This window comes from Ornithodoros turicata, chromosome 9 (genome assembly GCF_037126465.1).
Source record: "Ornithodoros turicata isolate Travis chromosome 9, ASM3712646v1, whole genome shotgun sequence".
NCBI lineage: Eukaryota > Metazoa > Arthropoda > Arachnida > Ixodida > Argasidae > Ornithodoros > Ornithodoros turicata.
In genome coordinates this window covers 28,609,999-28,637,513 of record NC_088209.1, presented here as the reverse complement: position 1 = coordinate 28,637,513, position 27,515 = coordinate 28,609,999, and the positions used below count along the sequence as shown (strand labels likewise).

The 27,515-nt window shown below is 44.8% G+C and overlaps 1 protein-coding gene and 2 long non-coding RNA genes across 3 annotated transcripts; 2 read left to right on the top strand and 1 right to left on the bottom strand.

The window, feature by feature from the left end:
* The first annotated feature begins 73 nt into the window (after window positions 1-73).
* LOC135368519 (zinc finger SWIM domain-containing protein 8 homolog) lies at window positions 74-22,768 on the top strand. The gene is made up of 26 exons (XM_064601871.1): window positions 74-794; window positions 3,598-3,760; window positions 3,876-3,970; window positions 4,714-4,889; window positions 5,184-5,291; window positions 5,353-5,434; window positions 6,167-6,483; window positions 7,334-7,534; window positions 7,621-7,838; window positions 8,657-8,880; window positions 9,510-9,801; window positions 9,884-10,052; window positions 10,853-11,047; window positions 11,762-11,911; window positions 11,977-12,163; window positions 12,280-12,366; window positions 13,198-13,322; window positions 13,390-13,802; window positions 14,044-14,168; window positions 14,273-14,468; window positions 14,876-15,288; window positions 15,628-15,949; window positions 16,957-17,485; window positions 19,622-19,811; window positions 19,893-20,079; window positions 20,720-22,768. Exons 1-26 carry the CDS (start codon window positions 614-616, stop codon window positions 20,940-20,942), a joined length of 5,568 nt encoding a protein of 1,855 aa, XP_064457941.1. The 5' UTR covers window positions 74-613; the 3' UTR covers window positions 20,943-22,768.
* Window positions 22,769-24,047: 1,279 nt separating this feature from the next.
* Window positions 24,048-25,347, top strand: LOC135367853 (uncharacterized). Its single transcript, XR_010414555.1, has 2 exons — window positions 24,048-24,157; window positions 24,815-25,347. It is a non-coding gene; the product is annotated as an uncharacterized LOC135367853 (long non-coding RNA).
* Window positions 25,348-25,440: 93 nt separating this feature from the next.
* LOC135367852 (uncharacterized) lies at window positions 25,441-27,194 on the bottom strand. Its single transcript, XR_010414553.1, has 3 exons — window positions 27,065-27,194; window positions 26,447-26,506; window positions 25,441-26,044 (listed from the first exon to the last, which is right to left on the bottom strand). It is a non-coding gene; the product is annotated as an uncharacterized LOC135367852 (long non-coding RNA).
* Window positions 27,195-27,515: the final 321 nt, after the last annotated feature.

Below are 27,515 nucleotides of genomic sequence, written 5' to 3'. Positions count from 1 at the left end.
TAGTTCTTTGCGACTGTAGAAGTTTTGAGCTGCATCTACTTATTTATGTCCGTTTTTTAAGAATGATCTTAATCGATGTTTGGACTTTGCGCAACTTGATCCTTGTATCAACATCCCCCTCGAACGCTTGAGGGGCTGCCATCTTTCTTTTTGATTTGGATGTGCTATCGCTTAGCATGAAGAAATTTCAAGGTAAACAAACCTTAGCAGTGTAAATAATCAGCTTGTAATCACGTATTTATTTCATCGAACAAACTATGGTAGTTCAAGGTATAACTCCGTGTTCATCTGGCACTAGTTGACGGCTCTCAAATATAGATTTGCAGCACCTAAAACTGAGCGGCTTGAAAAAGAAAAAAAAAGAAATGGGCAGCTGAGCCCAGGACAGCTGACAACAACGGATCGGATAATATTATTCATATTTCGGCTCTGGAGGACTTCCAATTCTGTGTTTTGTTTCTGCGAGTGATCTCAGGCTTGCCGACGAACACTCAACAGTACTGCTTTCGAGATGGATTCGGGATTTGTGATGGAGAAGTGCTCGGATTCAACTCTGGACGTATAAATTTTCGTGAGCCGCTCCAGATAGACGCCTCGGATATCAGGCGTGGTAATGTTTGACTGGGAAGAAGGGGACCGATTTTCCTTCGAGGACAGCGACCGTTTTGAAGAAGATTCTCTATGCTCCTGGATCAGTGAGCCCGAAAGTTTGTGCAATAACTGGAGAGGTTGGAAACGACCGAATGGGAACCCATCTCACGCTGCTGCCCACGGCGGTCATTGTCGTACCAAAGGTAAGCCTAGATTTAGGCTTAAACTTGCTTTTAATTAATTGTTTTTGTCTTTAATGGTTGATATGGGCTTTAGTTAAGCATTGTTATGTGTGCAGCTGCAACAGCGGCACACTTTGAAAACAGGTGTGCCGTACGCGGCATCTTTCCACCGCAGCTTATGGAGGTCGACGAACGGCTGGACCCGATTCGGCTTTAATTTCCGATATCGGATTTCTGCTGTTAACGAAAAAATAGCTATATTTATGCTACGTTATGGGTCCATTAACACTTGGGCGATGTAATCCACCGGCAAATAGGTGCACCGGTTCAATTGTGACTCTGGAGTACTGAATTGGTTAGAGTCGTATCGCTTTATTTATGCAGTCGATCCTCCTACTTTCTTTGTTTTAGACGGTAATCATTTCACGACGGACACTGCTCAAGTCTAGTAGATTACTGCGCAGAGACCAGTACACTTTTTGTCTTCATAATTTGCAAATGTTGCCCGAAATTTTGCATTCGTAACCTATGAATACAATTGTCACTTTTGTGGAACTCGTAACATAGCACCTGTGCGTTTTCGTGCATCAGTAATGCCTCAAAGATGCATAGGAGATAGCTGTATGCGGATCATGTTTCCCCCTGTTAATTTGTTTTTTCGTTCCCGTGGTTGCAGTTGGGTTTTCGAAATTATTAACCATCTTGCCTTAATTACTTTTGCAAGCATTTTGCTGTAAATTGTTACTTTTGCTTCAAGTGGACAATGTAGCTTTGCTGTAATCTTATGAGTGTATGTACTTAAGTGATTTCAGGTTTAGAAACATGGTGTTTTTTTTTAATTTGTTTATTGGATTGGATGCACTTATTTCAATATGATTTTTTTTTATTGTGTTGGATGCATTTAGTTAACTATGTAAGTAAATACTTTATAAAATCAGTTCGCAACTTCATTTTGCCTTCGATTTGTAACAGGATAAAGACCAAGAAATTCTTCTCTGTTGTCAGTCAAGTACAACATGTGGACAGAACACATATTTGTTTTGTCTGCAAGTTAAATTGTGAAATTTATTCTGTCGTAGTGCTTCTGACAGACCTTAGTACAGGCAGATGAGAAAAGTTCGAAACAGTGAAATTTGTGCGTAAATTCAGTATGTAGGGCTGGTACATGCTTGAACATTCTATTTCGGTGGCTTATAACTGAAGAACAGAGGAACGAAATCCAAGCAAGTTGGTGTAGGCTAGTTGTTGGTAATATTTCTCAGAGTTCAGTGACATTTGCACAAGGACAGACGGAGACAAACAAGTGTTTGCATCTGCCCTTGTGCGTATCTCCCCAGCCTCAGGGCAGTGTCCCCAATAATAAAGCTGTTGATACTATCCAGCATTTGCACACAATGTTATGTTGCCTACTCACCTCACCTGTAAGTTTTATTTTATTGTTGATGCACTTGGTAGAATTGATGCATGGTGGCAGACCACGCTGCAAAGTGTGTGAGCCTCTGCATTCGAACATGGCTCTAAGCCCAAACTGAAGCAGTAATAATTTTGGGTTTGAGCCCTGATTGCACATCTTTTTAGTACAGAGACATAGTAACACGAGCTTGCTGTTTCGTACCATCCTCATGAGTAGGGCCAGGGACTTTATGCAGAAAAATCTTACAAAATATGCACGCAAATACACGGCACAAAACGTCTAAATGTGCACAAGATATGCAGAAATATTATGATGCCGGGAAGGTTGCTCCAGAAGCTTTTGCGTACCTTGGAACTGTATCTATACTCAAATTGTCTAAAAAACTTTCTACAAATCCTTCCACATTCCTTATTGGCAGTTGGAACGCTCGTTCACGCTTGCACACACAGGCATTCCTTGTTGGTCATTGCATTTTACATTTACATGCATTACATGGGACGATGAACAACTTTTGCCAGTTAAGAACGCCATGTACTACGAAAATGTACACTGTGTCGCTGGATGTTATTCCGACGAATTAGCTAGCTACCTAGCTCGTCTATGCCATGTGCAGACGACTCTTCGTTGTGCTGTTCGTCGCCTTCGAGAATGGCGCTCACGGACTGCAACCCTTTGATTTCCTTACTTTATCAAGCACAACTTGGAACTCGCTGACTACATTTTGCACATTCTGTTTTCAGAAGTTGGTTCTGGATGCTAGTGGTGCTTGCCGAATTCACTTATTATGCAGCACGAGTCAGCCTAAAAGCAGCGTAGTCGATGTGTAGCCGGAACACGGGTTTTGTGCCAATAATCTCCGTTTTGAAATAACGTGAGCAGTGGCAAAATAAAGAGAACGGCAAACGTTACAAAAATGGGTCAAATGGCACCGAAATATGACGTTATATGCAGCCGTCATATCATATGATGATCAGGTAGAAATATGCAATTATATAATACAATGTGTTTTCTCTAACGTGTCCAGAAATTTTATTTAAAGCGAGCAATAAAAGAGAAACAAGCGTTACTTTTGAGCTACTTGACAAAGAAACGGGTGCTACTAGTGAAGCAGTACGTGTTTCTTACTCAAGTAGCAGAAAAGTACCACTTGCTTTTCTTTTATCGCTCGTTTTAAATATAATTTCTGGACACATTTGAGCAAGCACCCTGTATACAAAACATTGTAAAATTGTGTCGCGATTGGTAATGTGGAAAAACGTTAGGATATCATTAGGATAACGTTAGGATATTTGTTCAGATATCCTTCAGAACAAATTAAAAAATATATACAGTCCCGTGCCCCTACTGATGAATAACTAAACTTTGATGGAGGAAAATGTCACTTGGTAACCTCTTCTTGTGGATTTGCAGCATCTGAAGGAGGTCAGGTGTTGCCTCTGGTGGAATTGGTTGCCCGAGAGGTAGCAGCACACATTCCCTTCGAGGTTGTGGAGCATGTCTACCCCCCAGTGCCCGAACAGCTCCAACTGCGAATTGCATTCTGGAGCTTCCCAGAAAATGAGGAAGACATACGGTACGTCTTATTTTGTGGCTGTTTTCTTATGCTCCGCTTGTGCACCAACAATTCTCTTTAGTCACTACCCTCTATAGTTGGCTGTAGTGGTCTCGATCTGTGTTTTGCATATCAGGTTATACTCATGCTTGGCTAATGGAAGCCCAGAGGAATTCCAAAGAGGCGAACATCTTTTCAAGGCTAAAGCAACAAAGGACTTGCTTCAGATTGGTAAGTCACACCTCGAAGGACGTATTATCACTGTCTGAGTAGACGTAAATGGCAATATGTGCTTCGCTTCACAACTGAAGAAGAGCAGAAAACACTCGCACAGTTTTGAAATTCAGAAATTTCTGTTGTGGCAGAAGAAATAGGGGAATACGTAGGAAGGGAAAAGTATTGCGTGCACAGAGAATTAGTGCAGTTTATTAATTGGTTCTGCGCACTGACTTGTACTATTTGATGCCTTTGAATAGTTTAGCTCCCGTTACAGTTTGCTTCTCTTCAAAGCTACTAATCCTCTTGGAATTGTCAATGATAACATCTAAAAGGTCATGTATGAAAGAACGTGACTGAAAGAAAGAAAGCCACAGACTGTGATCAGTTCTGACTTGATCACGTGTAACAAAGACGGTTAAGAGCATCAACTGTTTACTATATACATAAAAACAAGATTTTCGTGCAGTAGCTGCACTTCTTCAGGTTTGAGGACCTGTTATAGGTACCTGTTACCTGAGGAACAGGTCCTCATACCTGAAGAAGTGCCGCCTACTGCACGAAAGTCTTGTTTTTATGTATATAGTAAACAGTTGATGCTCTTAACCGTCTTTGTTATTTTTGATTCTGCATCGCCGGAAACTTGCACATTGTTTTTTCTTCACGTTCTACGTTGATCATGTGTACTCAGGTTCATTGATGTGTGTATGTTGGCCAGTGTATGTATGCTTGTCATACTGAATGATCTCAACTCTCAGGTTTTCACCTAAGCGCAACTGTGCATACACCTCAGAGCCTGTCAGTGTCCAAGGGGTCATACAATGTGGCAGTAACATTTGATCGTTGCCGTATCACCTCCTGCAACTGCACTTGCAATAGTACTGCATCGTGGTGCTCCCATGTGGTTGCTGTATGTCTCCACAGGATACACCAGGTAAGCCATATTTTTTGCTGCCCTGGGGACACACAGTATCAATTGCTAATGTTCCCTTAGCTGTGAGAGATTTGTTTCTTCAGAGGAGGGATACAAAAGAGCATGTTGTTGTTACGTCTTTTTTCGCACCGCTTCAAAAAATAAATAAACCTCTCTCTCCTAACTGGCACATTTTTTTGCTAAAACTGCAACTGCATCAAAACACGCGTGTACGACATTTCTTATTACGATGTTCGGCCTTATAACTATCGGGAGCATACCGTGAATGAGTACCTTGTATATTTACTTTTTCAGCCCAATCAGGTTTGCCTCCGAGCTCCTGTGTCGGAATCTCTGTCCAGGTTGCACAGGGATCAGCTCCAAAAGTTTGCACAGTACCTCATCAGTGAACTTCCCCAACAGGTGACCGACTTGGACTGAGTGTTGAGTGGGAGCGTATGTAAATCTTTTGTGGCCTTTGCAGATATTGCCTACTGCGCAAAGGCTACTGGACGAGCTTCTGTCAAGCCAGCAGACGGCCATCAACACCCTGCGTGGTGCTCCAGGTTACGAAATTTTCGTATCACTTTGCATTTACTTCCAATGTACTTGGTGCAGAGCATCAAAAATTTTTATTGGCAACAGAAGAAGGAAGTGACGGTGGACTTCTCTAGAATTATGCTATGATGCAAATGATGATCCGCAATAAAATGTATAGAGCCTGAAGTTTTAGGGAAATTTTTTTTCTTCTAAATTTGAGGGGTCAAAATTAGGTAAATAAACGTGCACTCTAATCCATGACTTGAAAACCCGAGACGAGGTAGGGACGATAACATACAAACACAAACACGGTCTCAAACTCAGCTCCTTTCGTTATGTACTCTAAATTCATGCAAATTCAGGTGAAACAACTTGGATTATGCTAAATTCAGGGAGAAATCGGGCTTAGTTACTCAAACTAGCTGTAGGGGTTTGGTACAAACTGTGATGTAACTTCACTTGCTGCCAAACAAGTAAGTTAGTGCATTCCTACAGACATCCCAGTGTGGGCAATTTGCTGGGCAAAAATCGGGTTTCACCTTAAAGAGGCAGCCTTCAGTTTGGGGAAGAATCGGGTTAAATCCTAAAACTTCAGGCTCTAACATTGTACCAAGAAGGAAATGTGAAACTGTCTCCTTTGCCATATGGGCTCGTGAAAGGAGTTTCCCCGTTGTGAAATATGTCTCTTTCTTTCTTTTTTATTTGAACGCTGCCTATGAAAAGCAGTTGTCTTTAAAAAAGGGGTTGTTTTTCAACAGATCCAACAGCTGGTGCGTCAGCGTACGAGCAGACAACATGGTGTCTGGATGAAGCAACACTCCACGAGAACATCCGCAAAATCTTGATCAAGCTCTGTCTGCCATCACCCATTGTCTTCAGCGACGTTAACTACCTGTCATCGACGGCTCCACCGGCCGCGTCGGAGTGGTGCAGCCTACTGCGACCACTGCGCGGACGCGAGCCGGAGGGAATGTGGAACCTTCTGTCAATTGTGCGAGAGATGTTCCGAAGAGCGGACCGGAATTCTATTCCTCTATTGCAAATACTCACGGAAGAAGTGCTGGCATGTGAACAGGTCTGTCTGCTTATTCGTTGCTTGGTAAAACTTTTCTGTCCAATACTTGTCATAGACTACAACTCGTTTCTCAGTGCCTGTCTAAGGGCTTTGCTGACGATGCAAAATGCTGTTTGATAAAGGAAAGATTTTCTATAAATGCATGTTTCCCTCAACCTCTAATTCTTTTACCTGTGCTATTTTTTGAGGTGAGAGGAAACGTGTTATTGAAACAGAAAAAGAAGAAAAAAATGAGTAACTAAAATTCAGGAGGGATTGGAGAAACTCTACAAAACCTGGTACATTGTGTTTTCCAGTGTGACCTCTTTGTAGTGAATCTGCATATAGTGAAGATATGGATATATAGTCAAGTAAACTTGCGGTCACAATGTGTTAAAACGGCAAGCATGCACTGCTAATATAGTGAATCTTTCAGGCAGTTTGACCAACTTCACTATAAAGTGGCTATGCTGTATTATGTTTAGGTCAGAGCATAAATTTTTGTGGTATCAAATTTTACCTGAAAAACTACCTTGTGCAGTAAAATTGAGCATGGTACAGGGTTTTAAGTAGAGGTGGAAGAGCTAATTGGTGATGTCTATAGGTGCTTAGAGGAAAAGCCTTTTTTGTTGTTGTTTTCATTATCTATACTTAGTTGCCACCTCTGCTTACGAAAACTCAGCAGCATGCACTTAATCCGGGCAGGTTTGTGGTACATATTTTAAAGTGGTAAAACCCCAGCGGTAAAATGTGTGGTGGGTGTTTTTCCTAGTCTCGTCCATCGTCGTTTATTAGCCCCGGCACTGTGGTCTTACCGCTCTTAAGCAGTACTGCAGAAATCTTTGATTCTCTCTATTCGAAATAATTTCAGATTCTCTGCTGGTGGTTCAATACCAAGGTGTCTTTGCACACGGGCTCTGGTGGACATGGGGGACGTGGGAGCGTCCACAGTAACACTCATTCCTCTCAGCATGCATGCAGCAGCCTCTGCGATGAGATTGTGGTGCTCTGGAGGCTAGCAGCCCTCAATCCTGCACTTTCACCACAGGACCGGCGAGCCTTCTTTGGCCAGGTGACAGAAGGCCTTTCTTGCACATTTATAAGGAATCTTCTTGCCCGCTCGAGCGCAGAACTGAGTGTTGTATCAAAATATTCCAGCTGAGCGAGTGGCACGTGAAGACCCTAGAACGTGTGTGCAAAGTGCGTGCCACTGGGAATGGCAACGGCACAGTAGGGGGACCTGGTGGCCCCAGTGTAGCCAGGAGATCAGACTTGGAAGTGTTTCCTGGATTCAAGCCGGCCCTGGAAGCGTGTCTTCTGGACTGGACGGACTATCCGATTGAGAGCGTCACCTACGCTGAAGGTGGAGCTTGTAGGTGAGTTTAAGTGAGCTCTTTTACACACGGTGTGCCATTTCAAAGTTCCGTGGTTGGTTTTTGCAAAATTCCATCGTGCCTGAACTGTCAAACTTAATCATAACTTATTTTCTGCTTTTCATCTTGTGCTGTGGCATGGGCCACTTCTCAGAAGTGACTTATGTGCAGCAAAGCACAGAGTTCTGAATTTTGCAACAAAAGTTTGAACATGGTGTTATGTTATAGCTTGGCATTCACCCTGAGGTTTTAAGAAACTAGCTCCAGAAGGAGATACTTTATGGTTAGAGCCTGTAGTTTTCAGGAACTATTTTTTTCTCAATTCGGAGGGTTAAAATCTGGGATATCAACATGTGCTCTAAATTCAGACGAATTCGGGTGGAAAAACTTCCAGTATGCTAAATTTGGGGAGAAATTGGTCACCGTTACTCAAACAAACTGTACTGGTTTGGTACAAACTGTGATGTAATTGCATTTGCTGCCAAACAAGCTAGTGTGCATTCCTACAGATATTTCAGTGAGGGCAATTTGCTGGGTAAAAATCGGGGTCCACCCTAAAGATTCAACCTTCAATTCGGGGTGCAGATTCGGGGAAGCAGCGGGTTAAACACTAACATTTCACGCCCTATTTATGGTTGGTTATTTAGTTCTTTGTTTTTCTCAAAGGAAAAGGGAGATCGGCGGCATATCCGTAACCTCTGCTGTGATCCGTACATTGCACGAGACGCGCATTTTAGTAATACGCTAATGCGTGCCTTAATACAAAATTGAGCTTTATTGTAATGGCTCTCGCATGTAATGCACGAGGGTTTCTTTTTTAGATGGTATTCTCCATACATGCACACCCGCCTACTGGAGCACAACTCCAGAGAACAGAGTGGAGGCAGTGGAGACTCAGTCGGAGGGGACCATACTTCTATGGCGTGCAGAAGGGGGCGTGCCGTTGATGTGGGCTCTGGCACTCACCTGCCAGAGCGCAAACCTACACACGTGTTATGTAGTACTGGGCATCATCAACTGTTTCCGTTAGTTGCAGCTGCACAAGGTACGCTGGTGGCAACCCTTCAACAGTATTGTGCAAGTTTGGCACATTATCGCGCATGTTGAAGACGTATATATGCAACACTTGCACATCTTCTAGTCCTTTCGGTGTAGTGCTAAATAATGAATCGCGTATTCATTTACATGCTTATTTTCCGTAAGGCTGTAAATTGAATGAGCACAGTCTTGCAGTGTGTTTTTGATGTTAAGTCTACTCGTTGTTATTGATTTGGGCATGACGTTGACAGTCGTGTTGGATATGTGTTTAAGAAGAGGCATAAGACCAAACCCTGAAATCTGCTCGCTATGTAAATTTTCTCACTCTTGAAAACTCACTCGCTTGAGAAAACATTTATCATTGAGGAACTTCCACTTCTGTTTCAGTGTTGTACATAGTTGATATTCCCAGCGGATACCACTTTATACTGACTTCAATTAAAGGTTGGGCTTTGATGATGAAAAATAACTAATAACAAGTTCGAATATCTCTTGAACTAAGTAGGGTGGTCTCAAGATCTATTGTACTTCGTGCCCGCATTTATTTTGTGCGCAACTATTCAACTTGACCATAAACAGTGTCAACCCTCGAAATCTCTGTTTGGCACAAAAGGGTCAATTTGAAATTATTTGCAGCCGCTCATGAAGCATCTCACGGAGGGGGAAGCAACCGCAGTTCCCTGAGTTCGGAAGGATTCTGCGAGAATGAAAACGACGGCGGAGAGTTTGTTTTACCCACTGTAGCAGACTGTTCGAGGGCTTACGACGCAGCCATGAACTGCAGCAGTACTCCGAAAGGCAGTGCAACCTTAACACCTTCTGGCTTGAGCGACCTAGAGGGCGCTGGTGGCGAGAAACTCTCGTCACCAGATGAGGCTGACTCAGATTGGTCTGGCCCACGCGATGGAGCTCCGGCGGGAGACAACGGGTCAGTGTAACTGCACCGCAGCTACCCCTTGATGTTGTGCGAGCATGTAACGCCTGCATTAACCTTGCGATTGCCTTTGCAGGATGCTGAGAGGTGAGGAACGCGGTCAATCTGGTGATGAGTGTTACATATACTACTTCAACCCACAAGCCAAGGCATCTGCGACTCCCGAGAAGCACAAGGGTGAGGGCAAGCAAGGTGACGCAGAAAAGCTGCCAGTGCAAGTCAAGAAGATTGAGGATCAGTTTGAGGTGAATTCTTTAAAAAAAAAATTGTGATGCTACTTGAGATGATATTCTTGTAACACCTAATCATTACACAAGTAATCGGTTTGTCTTTTACTTACCGTATTTTCGTGAATCTTAAGACATCTTTCTTTTTTTCCAAAAACAAGTGTTCCAAAGTTGGGGATGTTGTCTTAGATTCGAATGTCCGCGCCACAACGAGATTAGGTGAGAGGCAGGAGCGAGCGACGGGGATCGGGCCAATAGCGAGGCGCTACACATACCATGTGTTGTGGTTGTCAGCGGCGGTCAGGGCGAAACAGTCACGTTGTCACTGCTTCGTTCAAACGCAAAACTGTCGCTTAATGCAGCAACAGGTTAGCGGCAGCAATGCAGTTCCAAGTATCGGAAGTAAATGTTAGAATATGGCTGAAGCAACAGGGGAGAGATCAAGAATTCGATTTTGGACGCTTGGTGCGACGTGCAGGACGACGTTGTCGTGCACGTTTTTAAAAAGTATGGCTTGTCTAACGCTTTGAACGGAACACAATGAGACGTGGGCAGATAGCGACAAAGAAAACAGCAGTGATGAATAACTGGTATTGTGAATCGTTTCCAGCTGTTATACTGCCACCCAATCTCTGTCTACTTTTTTTTTGTCCAAAATTGTGTACCCTGAACTCTGGGGTTGTCTTAGATTTGAGAAAATACTTTACCCTCGTTTCCGTTTTGTTCTGTTTCTCTTTTTCTTTCCATGCGAGTGTTGATGTGTTGCTGCCTCACCCAGCGAAAGTAAAAAATAAAACTGTTTTGTCTACCGCTCGCAGATCCTGTTTGCCAGGGCGGAAGCTCTGCACGCACATGGTCACACGCAGGAGGCCTGTAAGCTGGCCGTACGCCTGGCTGAGGAACTCCTAGTTCATCCTCCGGTATTTGAGGTGGAAGGCAGCACGTCAACTCCACAAGTAGGCAAAGGAGCAGGGAATCGCAGAAACAGGAGATTCAGCCCTGCTTGGCATCAGGTACTGGGCATGCTATGAATTTTGTTCCTTAGTTGCTTCTGGTCTTGAAATTTCTAGCCGGGGTTGGAATTCTTGATTTTGTGAACACACTGGCATTTTCATAAGAGAGCCTATTTGGTCCTTCTGCGTGTCATGTAGCAGCCGAAAGCAAATTACAGTAGCCGACCGATTTTCCCGACTTGGCGGTTACCGGAAAAAGGTCCGAATAATACGGCAGTCCGAAATATCCGACGATTACTAAATTAAACTTTATTTTGCTGCAGCTGCACTAAGGAACTCAGTAATTGTACCCTGTCACATGTAGCGCCTGCTTGCGATGATATCCGCTTCGATTCGCGCAAGCGTCGTATGTTCATCATACACGTTTGACAACACTGTCAAACGCATTCACGATTTTAACGAATTCAGTCGGCCAATTGTTTACATTCACGATGTCTGTGCATTCATCTTCCAAGTCTGATTTGCTTACTGGCTACACGAGCACTTGCCGCACAATTTTGTGGCGTCTCCTAGCGGTACGGTTAGGAAGTTCTAGAGCAGTATCGCCTCGGATTCCAATTACGAATCCAATCCAAGCGCATAATCCAAACTGGCGGATTCGAAGTTGACGGAGTCGAGTAGTGCCAAAAATGGTCGTATTGGTGATTGCCCTTATCTGATTTTGGAACCTTATTTCTTCTGACGTCTTCCTTTTCGCTGTGTTCTTCTTGCTAGGTGAGTTTGCTAGCCTCGGCAACTTTAGCCAAAGCTGCATTCCTCTGCCAAGTCTTGGGGGAGAACCAGGAGCACCATCACCTGGCCTTCAGAATCGGACTGTTTGGTCTAGAGATGGCACGGCCTCCGGCGTCTACAAAAGCTCTCGAGGTTTGCCTTCTTGTGGAGAGAGAAAAGAAAATGATGTGCTCTTGTTACATGTATAATACTTGCAGGTCAAGCTGGCCAACCAGGAGCAAGACTTGGTCCTACTGCTTAAAAAGATTCCGCTAGGAGACGCAGAACTCAATGACATCCGTGAGAAGGCAAAGGCGCTTTGTGACCACAGGCTCCAATCGCGCGGAGATGCATTGCTGCCCTTGATGTTGTCCAGCTATATATTTGATGCCTTGGTGCTTTCCAGTATGTTTGGCCTAGCTTTCCTTTTTGTTTTGTTCTGCTGGAGGTGCACTGCCATTTAGCCCATGTTCCATTTGCTCCAGTTGCTTGTTGTTGCTGCAGTAGTGCATTCCTTTCAGAAAACAACACTAAAGGAGCACCAAACCCTGGTACTAAGTTGCCATCAGATGAGATGCTTGGATTTGAAGCTGCCGTTGCTGCTTTAGGTGAGCGTCACTAATTTGCTGATGGTTTGACCTTCTTTGACCTTGCTTGGTGGCTGTGTCCTTTTGGCTTCGAGGGGAAGCATTAGGGGTGTGCAGATATGGAAAATTTACCTTCAAGAGGCCCCCCTATGCCACCCCTCCATACTCGGTGGCATAGCGTGAGGGGGGCTGTAGTGGTGGTCACCTCAGGCGCCAGTTTTTTTGTTTGTTTTTTTTGTGCAAATTATCTCCAGAGAAACAAAAAAGTTCGAAATAAAAACAGTGAAACTGTTTATCGCCTGAAAATATACCACGCCAGTGTAAAATTGCATCCTGTGTACTTCGGCAGTAGGCTGTGTGCGTTGAGACAGCGGCGCATATTCTCAGACTGAAGCAACCGAAGTGCAAAGTCCATGATGCGCTCTATGGCCTAAGTTGCTTTTGCACCAGTAAAATCCTAATCATCGTCATCATAACCATGAAGCGCTTCCTTACTGGATGGGGAGATTCTGATGCATTCCTGTTGCGTGTCTTATTTGGGGGAGCGATACACATTTCGCCCTGGGCGCTGGGAACTGACGCTAGCTACTGAAGGGTCCATGATGGAAATCGAGCTATTGTTGACAAAAGTACACCTGCATTGTATCTCTGGCAATCCATTATCGCCATCATCATTCTCTCCTTCTCTCCCTTTGTCTCGAATAGACCGACACATTCCTTTCCAGTCCACTTTCAGTCACTACATTACAGATTTACAATATCCAGTCCAATAAATTGGGCACTAAACGCTTGAGTCTCATTTGAAAAGCACACACTGTTAGTAAATCTACTAAGCCTACTTTTTATCAACAGGTTTGAAAGCCAACGTTTCAGAAGCAGAACATCCTTTGCTGTGTGAAGGAACAAGGAGGCAGCGTGGAGACTTGAGCATAACTTTGCTCGTTGTCTACAAGGACGATCAAGAGAAACTAGCTAAGGTAACTTCGTCAAAGTTATATTACATCATTGGCAAACACTAACAGTGAGTCTTTCTCTTTGTTTCAGATTATGGATAAGTTACTGGACAAGGAGGTACACCAGATGTACAAGAGCCCACCTCCCAGCTTCTATTACAGTTCTTCGACTCCACCAATGGCTAGTACACCGTCCACAGCCGACAGCATGGCTGCCACGCCCCGGAGCAGTGGCCAAGCAGATGACCAAGGCAGCAGTGCTGGGTCTCTGGCTGGGTCCAGTTCAAGCAATGGAAATGGCTCTGGAAAGGGTGGACATGCAGGACAGGATGGAGGGGCAGATAAAGAAGTGTCTCACGAGCCTGGGGAGGATTATGGTGCTGGGGGAACGGGCGAATGCTTAGGTGCACATGCAGATGGACAGCCGCCTCCTGGAGGCCAGACAACCATGCCAGAACATGGCAATGGGGCTCGAGCAAAGGTGTCACATCGCCACGGAAGCAGGTGTGTAACGTGAGTCATGCTCTGTTAGTGTCGTAAAAATCTGTTCAGTGGGTTCAAGCGCAGCGCAGATGATCTGTGTTTTTCGTGAAACATCGCATTAAATTGGAGTTTACTGTTTTATGTGGTTGAGAGGGGATTGTAAAACACATTTTGCAAACACTTGTGTGATCAGCTGTTTTTTCCGTAGCCCACAGCCCACAACGTCTGTCCGCGTCGTCAGCTTAATGTCTTGCATCTGCAGGTTTTCTGGTGATACTGGAGATCGTAGTGAAGGTGCTTCAAGCCCTGGCTGGGAAGAAGACTTCAAAGCGTGGGAAGCCAAGTTTCGGTGCACCAATTTCAGGACTACCAAAAAGCATTCTGCTGGTATGTTATGGGTAGTTGTAACACATGTTTTTTTTTTTTTTTCCTTTTTTTTTGTGTGTGTATTTATGCAGCTTTTTTAATTATGATGTTTCTGTCCAAAAAAGGGATGGCAAGTATTGACAGCAGCGCTCCTGAAACGACATCAAGTGACAACTCTCCAACTGTGGTGCGCCGTAGTACATGGGGTCGCCCCTGTGGTCCAGGCAGTGACAGCGGCAGCAGCGGTGAAAGTAGCGATTCTGTCGTCTCTAGTTCATCGGGAGACAAAGCCACCAGGACCAAGCCTAGGGATGCAGACAGGTGAGTACACAGATGATGATGAAGCTCTTGTTATACACGCACACATAACGTACCTGGACTTCAATTGCACGGCTGACACACATCACTGTGGACCCTTCACATTTGAAACAGATAGACAAGTAAAGACGGGTGTAATGGTCGTGGTTTATCTGTTGATATCATGATACAGTGAAACCTTTCTAGTATGGACACCCAGGATGTGCTTGTCCACGGAAGGGAGGTGTCTGTACACGAAAGGTATTCAGTTCTCTACAAACCTCTGATTCTATATATTTAATTCTAGATCTAACTCTACTTCAAATCTCTGCAATTATTCGAGTGTTTTTGCTTCTTTAGACAAAAGTTTGTCTGAGTATCTGTTCTTCCGTTTCTTCTTCTTTTTTTTTTTTTCCTTTGTCGCTGCACAGCCCACCACCAGCTCTGGCCTTGTGTGCGGCATCATCTTCCAACTCTCGTTTCCCCGGGTCTCTCGTGGGAGAGGCAAGCCGGGGAGTGTCAGGAGTTCGCCCTGGCCCACCTCCCAAGCCTCCGAGCCGACTGAAGGGCAAGAGGGCCTGCCCGAGCCTTCCCAACCAGCCGAGCGAGGCATCGGCCCACTTCATGTTCGAGCTAGCCAAGACTGTCCTGACCAAGGCCGGTGGCAACTCCAGCACGGCGGTTTTGTTCACCCAGCCCTCGGCCAGCCAGAACCACCGGGGGCCTCACAGGGCGCTCCACATGTGTGCCTTCCAGATTGGACTTTACGCCTTGGGGCTACACAATGCTGTATCTCCCAACTGGCTCTCTCGAACCTACTCTTCTCACGTTTCTTGGATCACAGGTACACCGTCAGAGTTGTTGGAAAGAAACCGTGGACCCGTCAGCATGGGCGCGCTAGAATCGTACCGAGTCGGTGCTCCCCGTGGGAACTCTGGCATATGCATAGGGCCCTGTGTTTTAGGGTAAAACACGGACAAACCCGTGTTAGTAGGTGTGGTTCCGCATGTGTGCTCCAAATTAACTAAACCGACTCCGCCCACCTCTCAGAAGTTGGCCAAATTGGAATGCTTTGAAGCATTTACATGACTGAATTGGGTTTACTAACTCGGTTCGGTTCGCAATGTAAACTTTGTCAATGCTGATTCGTGCCTGAGTGTTTATTGGAGTACTCTTTCTGTAGGTCAAGCTATGGAGATTGGTAGCAGTGCACTCATGTTCTTGATGGACACATGGGAGGGTCATCTGACCCCACCCGAGGTGGCGTCCCTGGCAGACAAGGCTTCTAGAGGACGCGATCCAGCTATGGTGCGAGCAGCAGCGCAGCTGGCCCTCTCTTGCTTGCCACATGCCCAAGCACTCAACCCCAATGAGATCCAACGTGCGCTGCTGCAGTGCAAGGAGCAGTCTCCCTCGCTGCTTGAACGAGCTTGCCTTGCAGTCGAGTCTGCTGCCAAGGATGGCGGTGTTTGTCCGGAAGTACTGTTTGACGTGGCCCGCCGCTGGTATGTCTGCCCTCCCCCGTGTGAACAACTGCGTTTGCTGAAATTTATTCTCGTGGTGTAGTTAGCAACACTTGAGCGCACAACGCTGGGTACAAAAGTAATAGCTTATGAGACTTATATACATTCTACACACGACTATGCTAACGCTTTATGCGCAACTGAATATTGGTATGTTAAAAAAAAATGCGGATGAAATAACTACAAAAGTACGATCGCTCAGATTTGATATACAGCAAAGCCGGATCAGGAATAAAACCATCGTGTGGGTGTCAAACATGCTAATTGCAGTATGAACGGCTCGTGTCAAAGTTAACTTGAAAATGTTCCATACTGCGAAGCAGGAACAGAACCATTCTTGCAGCGCATAGCAGAAAACGACTTTATAACGAGGGTCATCCCTCTAAGTGTAAATAGATTGCCAAAACACCCTCCGCCGTTATCTCTAAAAAGCACCACCAGGGTCTGCAAGCCGGAATGGCGTTCAAGTTAATGCTGATGCGAGCCGTACATAACACTGAATGTGGCGATCGAGGTTTTATGCCACACATAGCTGCATTGGGGAACTGAAGATTTGGGTTGTTCATCAATCGTTGAGGCGAAGGCTCGCGAAAATGCCAATGTAATTTGTTTTCAGTGAAATGGTGCAGTCTTGCTTTCTAATTTTCACGCGTTTTACCGGCCGCCGGGAGAATTCCGATCGCTATATGCGAGCAAGCGCTTTCGCGGCGATCGTTATATCGTTGTTTTGTTCACATGTAGTTCAATGGGAGAGCTGACGGGAACCAACAATTCGATCGCAATATCGGAGTTATCGTTCTATCGAAGATCGTAATAAACGGGCTCGGCTGTACTTCGTTAAACTCATGGGGGAACAATACAGTTCCTAGAACATTTACCGTATTCTGTTTTACAAAAGGATTTTATGTTGTGTAAGAGACCTTAAATCCTCCTGTCCGTGGGACATAGATTCGGAATTGCCCTCCCATGCCGTCATCTCTTACACGCAGGTACGACTTGTACGAAGAGAGCCAACAAGGCATTGGTGACCCTCCCGTTGTGCAAGATGGAGGACCCCTGGACGCTAACTTGCAAGTGTCACTGGCCGCACCAATGGGCCCCTCTGTTCCCACTTCGGAAAGTGGAGCCCCCGAGACGCCACCCCTCTTCGTGGTAGAGGGTCTGGCACCCACACAGCCTCAACTCTCGGTCGTTCCACCCCTCTCCTATCCTCTTCCATACCGTGCACCTCCTTACCCTTACCTCGGTGGTGTGCACTCTTTCCACCACCCCCATCTGTCTGTACAATATCACCCAGCCTACCTGCCAGGTCCACCGGCGTACCACTACCCCACACTGGGCAATCATGCGCAGTTCTACGCTGCCACCACAGCAGCCAGGCACGTGCCACCCCCTCCTCCCCCCGTGTACACCCACCAGATGATAGGCGTCCACATGGCCCCTGTCGCGAGGGCGGTGCTTCCCATGGCTCCGCCTCCTCCGGCTCCACCTCCAACGGCTGTTGGACAAGCACATCAGGCGAGTGCGCCACCTTTGTTGTGCTATCGTGGGAAGGCAACAGTGCGTAGTTAGCGGACCAAAAAGGAAAATTTAGGGGTGTGCGAATCCGAATATTTTAAGTCGAATCGAATATCGAATCGAATGGGGGGGGGAAAAAATTCCGAATACCGAATCGAATATCAAATATTCGTGCAAAATTTACAATATGTGACTTTTGCACTAAAAGTTTCCATTTTGTAGCCCATGGCTTTAGTGCAATATTTCTGGCATTAACTGTCACAAGAGAGACGTGCAATTCTTCTGCTTAAAGCCCCTACTCTTTAATTTTACATGAGAGTGCTTCTTGCTTTCCAGGTGAGCCCACACTTACTGGGGTGGGTACCTTCATTTCAAAATTTTATGTCCAGCAGTAGCATGTTACATGGATGAGGCTGTAATTGCTTCAGACAACCACAGGCCATTTGTGAAACAAACAAACTGGCATCCTGCCTCAGCTTTGCCATGAACACCCTTTAGTTTTTTTGAACTCGCCCTAGGAAGTTGCACTACTGAAATTTTAGACGTAAAGGACATCTTTAAGACACTCTTCTTGTTCGTGGGCTGTAGTCATTATTCGAGAGTTCAAACTTTTTAAAGGCAACCTCACAGACATCAAATCAAAGTCCCACAGTTCACAGACGATGTCTACAAAACTAACTTTGGATAACGTTATCTCAAACAAAACCCCGTCCCGCCTATGTTAAATCTGCAACGAGGGCAATTTCGTAAAGCAGGCTTCTCCTCATGCACGGAAGCATCAGGTGAAGCCCACTTTCGGGTTGTGTCGTTCATATTCGTGGAATAGTCGAATAGTCGAAAATTCGAATATTGGATATTCGATTCACGAATCGAATAGTTCAAACGTTTGATATTCGATTCGAATTCGAGAACTCGAATATTCGCACACCCCTAGAAAAATTATGTTGAGAAATTTTTCATGTCGAAAAGTGTCTTACTGGTTAGCAAAGAAGAGCTCCCGGGGGACATGTAGAAGGAATTTCTGTAGAGTACAGGTGTTTTCTACGTTTCTACACTTTGGGGTGTGGTACTTGTTAGCCGACCTCAGCTGCTTTTGTTAAACGTGTGAGAACATCAAAAACGAGAGGGGGAAAGAAAGAAAAAAAAAAGCAGTTCTTTGCTACTCCAGGAAGGGTAGATGCCAGATCTTTTACAAACCTCTATCTGCTGTTTTGGTAAGGGATGGCATGGCTACGCGAGAACAGCTCAATTTGTAATCCTTACGAGCTACATCCAAGTTCATTGTCATTCAAACCGCAGAATTCTACATCTAGTAAATCGCTCACCGATGCGTGCCGATGACTTCCTGCGATGTTGAATTTTGTGTCCTACATGCACAATGTTGATACAGTCGCCGACCGATTTTTCGGACCCCCGATTTTTCGGACGTGCTCGATTATTCGGACTCGTTCGCGGAACGGCCGCGGGTCCCAGAGAGTTGATGTATAAGAACGTCCAAAATTTTGGACGCCGTGCAGCTCCGTCGCTCGATATTTTGGACTCTGTTTGCCCAACCATCGAATTTCTCTTTTGGGGTGATGGAAAATATTGGTATCATCTGAAATTCGTATCAAAGGAAATCAACCAACTAAAATATTGAAGCAAAAAAATAGGCAGTGATGATTGTTCATTCTCCTCTGAGTAGAAGAGGTCTGTCGTAGCGCTTTTGAGCCTTCGTTTTCGGCCAACGGCCCAGCACGTGCTGTCCGCCCACGAGTCGCGCTGTAAAGCGAGCTTCACCTAAAGCACACATGCGTTAGGTGAAGCCGACTTGCGGACTTGATGACGGCGGTGCCTCTGACAGTGTACATTGACGAAATGTTGCTTTGGGAAATAGAAGCTGATGTTATCAGGCAGAGCTGGAAGCGCGTTAGGAAAGCATCGACACATTTTTCCAGCCGACTAGGGCTTAGTAAAGTTTATTTAAGCGAAATTCGTTTTTTCGGACTGCTCGATTATTCGGACTTTTGCACGATCCCCGCAGAGTCCGAAAAATCGGACGGCGACTGTACCCATAGAATCTACCTTTTCCCTTTTTAATTCCACCAGCACATTACATGTCTCCAGGATGAAACGTTTTCTGTTCTGTTGATGCAGGTGCAGAATTCAATATCTCAGCTGAACCAGACACAGCTCAACTACCTCTTATCAGCATATCGTGTTGGTCTGCTTGCCATGGAGACCCTGGCTCGCAGGGTGCACGACGACCGACCTCAAGCAAAGTATGCCCGCAATCCCCCCTACGGGGAAGATGTCAAGTGGCTCCTCCGGGTGGCAAAGAAGCTTGGTTAGTCTTGCAGACGTGCAGTTTGTGGTAAACCTTTTGATTCTCGGATTAAAGCCATACTTTTTTTCCCCCTTTGTTCAGGCACCTCCTACTTACAAGAGTCCTGCACCTGCACAGTGAACAGTGTAGCCAGCCCCTTTGTGTTATACGAGATTGTGGTAGACACAGCTCATCACCTTGCACGTTCTGGCTCCACTGCTCTCTCAGTGCCTCTTCGATCTCACGTCCTCACACCTCTTATTCCTCTCATTCAAAAGTGCCAGCAAATGTAAGTTGACAACCAGTCTCGTAATGTTCGTCTCGAGCACTGAGTAAGAAAGACAGGGTGCGAAACTTCTCATGGAAGCGAGAGGCGGCACACGACCATGTAGTCAATTTCGGAGAGGGAGAAAAAGGCACTTTCCTGCCTGGCGCAGTGCTGGCGTTCCCACCATTTTGGTTGTTCTGCATAGAAATGTATGGGAAGTCTGCACCTCTCAAGCTTTACGGCAGCTTACGGACCGTGCTTAACAGACAGAAGTCTGGTAAGAAACGTGTAGAATGGTTGTATTTACAACACATACCCAGGTGGGAGCTGCTCCCCAATCAACAAGAAACTCAGATGAGTAGAAGACTCCGCACGGTGATGGTGAGCCTGCCGAACGGGGGAATGGAGTCCCAAGACAGCGTCATGTGACTCCATCGTTGTCACTTGACGTTGTCATGTTCACTTCACGTTGTCACGTGACAACGAGATCTTCTCGTTCCGCCATACAGATGGCGTCGTGCTCAAGTCACCCTGCCTTGACTGTATCTGGTCGCGGGAGAGAAGTGAAGTTTCACCTCCTATCTTTTCTTCTCCGTGGTCTCGAGCTAACGATAACAGCGTCCCTTTTCACACGTTATTCTGTTCCTCTCTTGTGTGGCAGGTTCATCGCATGCACCCACACCAAGATGTATCACATCACACCAGCCGAGTACGACGAGTTCATCAGCATCCTGCGGAATGCTCGAGAGGCATTTCTGCTCACTCCTGGGGGTATGGCACAGTTCATGGAGCTGGTGCAGAGCTTGCGGCGTTCCAAGTCATGCAAGAAAGAGCTGTGGCAGCGCATCACCAATGCCGTGGCCACCAACCCTCCCACCATATGACGGCACGACGGCCTTCTAGGTCGTACAAATTGAAAAAGAGATCCTCTTCAGTTCCTTGCACGTGCAACTTTTTCCCATTTTAACTGAAACCCGCATTGTTTCAACATGTCTCCCTTCTGTAGTGAGCGTGTGTGGCGCACACAAGCGACAGCGTGAACACACAGTTTTATTTCGTGGCAACAGTATTCGCTGGTTATGCTCCCTTGCGTTGTCCACTTTTACTGTACATAGATGTCTCGACCTTGCTCAAGAACATGACTAAAGCTGACTCTGAGGGAGGAAAAGTGTTTTTTCCCCCCATCTTTTTTTTTTTTTGAGGAAATAGTTTGTTAAAATGCCTATCTTTTATTCAAGGGTGAATATGTTTTCTCGCTGAGCCGGTTGCACTGCACGTGGGTTCAGAACCGCATCAATGCGAGTGTACATTTGTGTGTCAACTTCATTAACGCGAAGGAGTAAAAAAAGATAAAACCTTGTATAACAGCAAAGCACCGAGGCGTGCCACTCAACGGGAAGATCGTTTTCACTTCTCACCTGTACATTCTTCCACTAGGGGCTCATCGTGCCTCAACTGAGACAGTCTCAGCCGTTCACATTCTGCTAAATCTTATAGATCATTGTACCATTTGAGACATCCTCATCATTTTGCCTGGTGAAAAGTACACCATGCTGTAACCACAACAGAGTGTGGAAAGGAAATTCCAGCCAACCTGAATTGTGCAGGAGAAGCCCTTCATCTTGTGTGAGAGGAGAAAGGTAAAAACTGCAAGGCCAGTGCTTCTCAATTGCAGGATGAAGCAGGTTGATATAGAGTGTAGACTAGCACAGAGTGTCCTCTGCGCACTCTTAAGGTATTTTTTGACCGTATCAGTGCTCAAGTTTGTGCAGTTTCTTTTTTCGGTCGTCTGGTGATGTTCGTTACTCTCCATTGTTGTCTGTTGTTGTTGTTGTGGTGATACATATGTTCGAAGTATTTCATAGTGGACCTTGGATAGACTCTTTGTTTTGTTCATTGCTGCTATTAGTTACGTGGACATATACATACTCATACCATGCATGTGAGTGAAGTCCATTTGCACACAAGTAGTGTTGGCGCGCCATCTTGTTTCGTGTCGTACTTCGTCATTCGGCAGCATGGTGGGCGGAAGCGCTTGCCCGTGCTGCACATGTATTTTCACACTTCCCCGGTTAGCCATTTGCCTCGAAACATTTTGGCACTGCTATGTGTTAAAACTTCACACTTCCACAGGGGGGTCTTGGTTCAGAAGCTTCACTTATTGTGGATAGTATTTCCTTAAAATAAAGAGTTTAGCTAAATTTGGTACTAAAACAGAAAACTGGGAATAGTTGAAGGAACAGATTAAGAATACTTGTTGATTGGTTTCACAAGAGATTATCTTATGACTTACGATTTTCCTTCTTTTTTTTTTTTTTTTAATACATGTGGTAGGTTTGCCTTTGTGCCAAAAAGGCTAGCATGACAGCACAGCAGTGTTTATTTTGTAATTTTCAGGATTCAGCAGGATTGCATCCCGTCCACAGGTCTATCCTTTCACAGTCTGCTGATCATGTTTTGTCTGGTTGCATTTGCAGAAGGGGAAAAGTGTAAATGTAAAATGCATGCATGTTTTGCAATGTTCATGATGAATCTATGTGCAGGACCTGCATTCAATGTGGTTATGTGATACAACTTATTTATAAACTTCTTTAATCCGTATGCTTATCCCCCTTTTGCTACCAGCTTGAAACATGCTAGCGCATAATTGACTCTCTTGTCATCTGTCGGTGTCTTAGAGTCTCATCTTAGAATAAATTTTTCTATGTTATCAGGTGGCTGCTTTTCTCAAAATAGCATTTGTTTTGTTCCCTTTATATGAAGCCCATGCCTTCGCCGGCAGCCAAGTCAAGCGCATCAGAATCAACCAACGAACAAAGGAAACCAGCGACATCTCCCGAACGACCCCGTCGTTCAACCCCCCCCCTTCTAGACATTGTTTTGTCTAGTCTCTCGCTTGTGGTGCCCTATATATTAGGATACCTGCCCTGCTACAAAAGGGATGAAGCGAGCCTGAACCTGAACCTGACAGAAACAGGAGCCTTCAGGGATTTGTTCTGCAAAGGTAGCATATACCAGGTGTTTCATGAGGGTCCCCCGGCTGAATAATCCGTGAACAGGTGGTGCTATGGAAAAGCTTTCTTTTCAGTGAGCATCCCTGAGACATCGACCAAGAACTGAGCAGTGAGAGGCTCATTTGCAAACGCTCATTAATTAAATGAAATTCCTGACTTTTAATTTTACTTCGGACACTTTCGGAGCCTCTGGGAACCATCGTTGAAAAGTGTTCCAGCAAAATCCCACATCGACACCTACTGGTTTTTACAGTAATTTGCTTTCAGTTATTTGTGCGTGGCATTTTTCAAAGTTCTCCGCCAGGGGGTGTCTTTACGTGCTTTTGAGGAAATATTGCATAATCTCTGAAAATTTTAGGGGGGGGGGGGGTCTCCTGCAGGTTTTTTTTTTGGGGGGGGGGTTAAGGTGGTCTGGATAAATCACTGACATCGCCCACGCCGACGCCGACGGAGGCGTATCTGGCCAGCTGAGAGGCACCTGCTCTAATCATCTCTATCACTTCAAATCACGTGGCCCTCTGACGTGCAATGAGCGCTGTAGCGGTCTGCTTATTGCCTCCTCTCCCTCCTTGGCTACGTGGACATATAAAATCAGAATTCGTCTGCTACTTCGTGTCGCCGTTCTGCGAATTCAAGAACTCGCAAATGATTGCAGCTAACTTGAAATCTGTAGACAAGAAGTGCAATGCAACACTCTTTCCAGAAAACCACTCTTGAGAAAGATATGGGACTGTTTTGCGCATTATTTTAAAGATTTTCCATTTAGTACGCGGGGACGTTCACTCACTACTCGCAGACGACGTTGGTTCGTCTCCATGGCTACGACCGCTGAAAGCACGTTCGTGATTGGCTACCGCCGTTGAAAACACGATCCTGATTGGCTAACTTTTAGTTGTTACGTCACGTCGATGAGTGCGGCGGTTGTCCATGCGTTCTCAGTTCCCAGCACTGATCTCTATGTATAAAGGCTGGATCGCGCATGGGAGAGGGGCTCGTGGAGGAGAGGCGTGCCTTCGGGCCGCCATGTTGGGAGGCCCTAAAGCGCAGTGTGCGCCCATAGAAAACAATGGGAGGCAACGGAGATTGTGAGTATTTATAGCGCTGCAGGCGTTGATCGTTGCTTGTCATCACACAATTTTGTAAGGTGCCAGTATACTGATGTATCCTAACAGTATTTCACAGGTGTCCTGCCGTTCGATTCTTAATTACGTTATGTTTTGCATTCCGAAACTAGACCGTCACAGCAGTGCAGCGCTGGGGATTGTACTACAGTACGTTTCCCAGCCAATATTTCAATAAGAGACGACTTGAGGTTAACAACAACCTTGTATATAATATCCCGTACTGCGTTCTGGACAAAAATTGCTCCATAAAGAACGGTCCGGGAAAAGATATACTCGCATGGCAGAAAGAGATCGTACTGTAGAATCACAGCCTTTGTTTTAGCCGTGTATGCGTTTAGTATGATTTATATCAAGCATCGCCTTAGAAAGAGTCTTTTAGTAAACGACAGCGGTGCTTTGCCTCGCAAATATGGACACACCGAAGCAGCCGAAATAATTACTTCACGCAATTAGATCACGCTCGTTAGGACAGTTAATCAGGTATAGTGATGTAAGCTTATTCAATTAAGTTACTTAGAAAGTGGTAACACTTCCTTGAGACACAGGACTTATCTCTTTTCAAGTACAGCCCTTCTATATTTGTTTGTTTCTTCCTTCATTTGTTCTGATTATTTGCAGGCGCGGTTGTGCCAAACTGAATGTCCTTCTCGAGTACTCACATGCTTTTGCTGAATACAACTGCAGCGTGAGCAAAGCTGCTTAGGGACGGGGGCCTGCTATCCAGTGCTGACTTTGTCATGCTTCTTATGTGGAGCACGTTCCAAAAAAATGCATCTGCACATCTGAAACTCCAATCATCCATCGTCATCTAAAAGGGAGTGTCGTAGCACCATTGTGAGACCAGACACACTTTCTGAAGATCTTCTATGGCACCTTCCGCAGTTTGCACAATTTTGTCAAGCATCGAAGTCTCTCATAGGAACCACTTTGCATTAACTGACTCCCATCTTACATTTTGATGTGCAAGGGCCCTCTTGCAGTGGTCTGCAAATTGCAACAGGACGATTTGGAGCTTGAAACAGTTGTGATTTTGTCATTTTGGCCCTCGTGTACCCCGTCTGTGAAACGTAAACAAAAAAAGTCTAACACGATATGCTTTTGTAAAGAACATCACTGATGATGAGTAAAGAGAATATAAAAGTTCAAGTTTATTCAACATTTTATATCATTCATTATATTATTCAACATTATCAAATTTATTCAAGTTCAACATTTATTTCTTGCACTTATGCGTTTCAGGATACAATGAACGTGCAGGGAGGTCGCAAAAGACTACATTTATTGTTTTGTGACCTTGCTACAATGACAATATATATTTTAGGAATGGCAATGGACAGGTACACTCTCTAAATTTGTAGCACTCAATTTTAGGTTGGAATGAGCAATGAATAGCAACTTCCCTCCTGATATTTTGTCATATATGCTGAATTTTAAATTTAATGTGATCAAATATGTGATAATATAATAATATATATATAGGAATAATAATATATAAGAATATAATATGTGATAAATGAATGTGATCAACAGTAGATGTAAACAACACCAGTAGCCAGAGAAGTGCATTCTCAAGAAATAATTTTCTTCTTATAGCATATATGTGCATGCCTATTAACTGAAACAATTATCACAGTTCCCTGACAAGTTTTAATTTCTCAGAGTGTACTGTAGAGGCGGCTTAGATCTACAACAGTTAATACAAGGTATTATATACCGTGAATACATTTGAAAATCCCACGTGACACATATGCTTTTACTTTCTGGAGGTGCTGTGGTGATCAAAGTTTGTGGGCACTACGCAGGTTCTGCACCCATTTCTTGAGTACGTCGAGGCAGCTGTGAAGTAACCTGTATTGATGATGATTATTCCAATTTTTATGGTGCATCGACAACAAAGGTCATAATACATCAGAACATTGGTTTGGATGCAGCTTGTTAAAAATGAATATGTTGTTTAATAAATGCATTGGACAAATGTTAAAACATCAGTTTAAAACAGGGTTTACAATCCCTGTATCTTCTAAAAATTGAAAAGGTTAAAAACTATTCTAAAAAGAATATGGGTAACTCTTCTAAACAGGAATATAATTATTATATTGCTGGGTGAAGGAGCCTAAGGTGTATAAGGTGTGTTTCTGACGTGAACATGTAAGAAAATGTGCAAAATTGAGAGAGACTAACCACAGTGCGTACACTGAAGTGGTTCCTTCCTGTAAAGTAGAAACCCGTGGATAGAAACATAATACTTACCTGTACACTCAGTCGCATCACACTTCATAGACGACCCTCTGGGTAGCCCCATGAGGAAATCTGTTTTGAGAGACCACTTTTGCCTTAAAAACTGCTACAAATAGCACGACACGCTACAAATTATTACTATCGTAACAAGCTGACGATACAGCTCAGACACAAAGGCGTTCGCCACACCACCGTTACGTAGGATTCTTTGTCACAAATCAAACCAAGGCACAAAACAATACCAATACATGAAAAAATGTGACAATCGTGGTCTTATTATGGCGTAATACCGAACTTGTGCGCGAAGGTAATTCGAAGAAATGAATGTGGCACTTGCTTCCGCAGAGAACACCGTGTACCATGCTAGCAATGCATGCAAAAAAGCGCTCGAGTGCTCGCACATATATTGATGACAACACTACCTGTGTAGTGTAACATGTTCTTTCAAGCATATTATGCACTTAAACTGTATTTGCCGCCGGGTAAAATGCAAGTGTGCTCGATTGAACGTCGGAAGAGCGATCAAGCAACCTGCATCCAGTGCTCGTTTTGGGCAAAAAAACACTTCATAATGGTCAAATAAATGTACAGAATGGACGCCTATTTATTCCTTGATGAAGAGTGACTCACCTGCATAAGTTTAGGCCCTGTAACCTTGCCAGTACGGTTGGTACGACCGTAATTGCAAGAAGTTGCCATGATCGCTGCGGCGGCTGTTGTGGGCACCGTAAGATGGCGGCCGGTTTCTTCACGCTCGCGCTCCCTATCCGCGATCCAGCCTTTTACAATCGAGATCAGTGGTTCCCAGTCGCTGCGGTTTCGACTCATTGGCATATCAAAATCGGGAATGGATATTTTAACGCACGTGCGTGTCTCAGGATTTGTAAAACATCAAATGGTTTTCTCAATCTGCTGTTTCACTGTTGCCCGAAATCTCCTAATTAAAAAGTTGATGATTTTATTTCTTAATTATTTATATATACTTTTTAGGCTCATAAGAAGTGTACGGCGTCACCAATATATCACGACATAACGTTTCCTTTCCTGTCTGTAGGTTTCTGGAATGCGTAACAAAACGTTC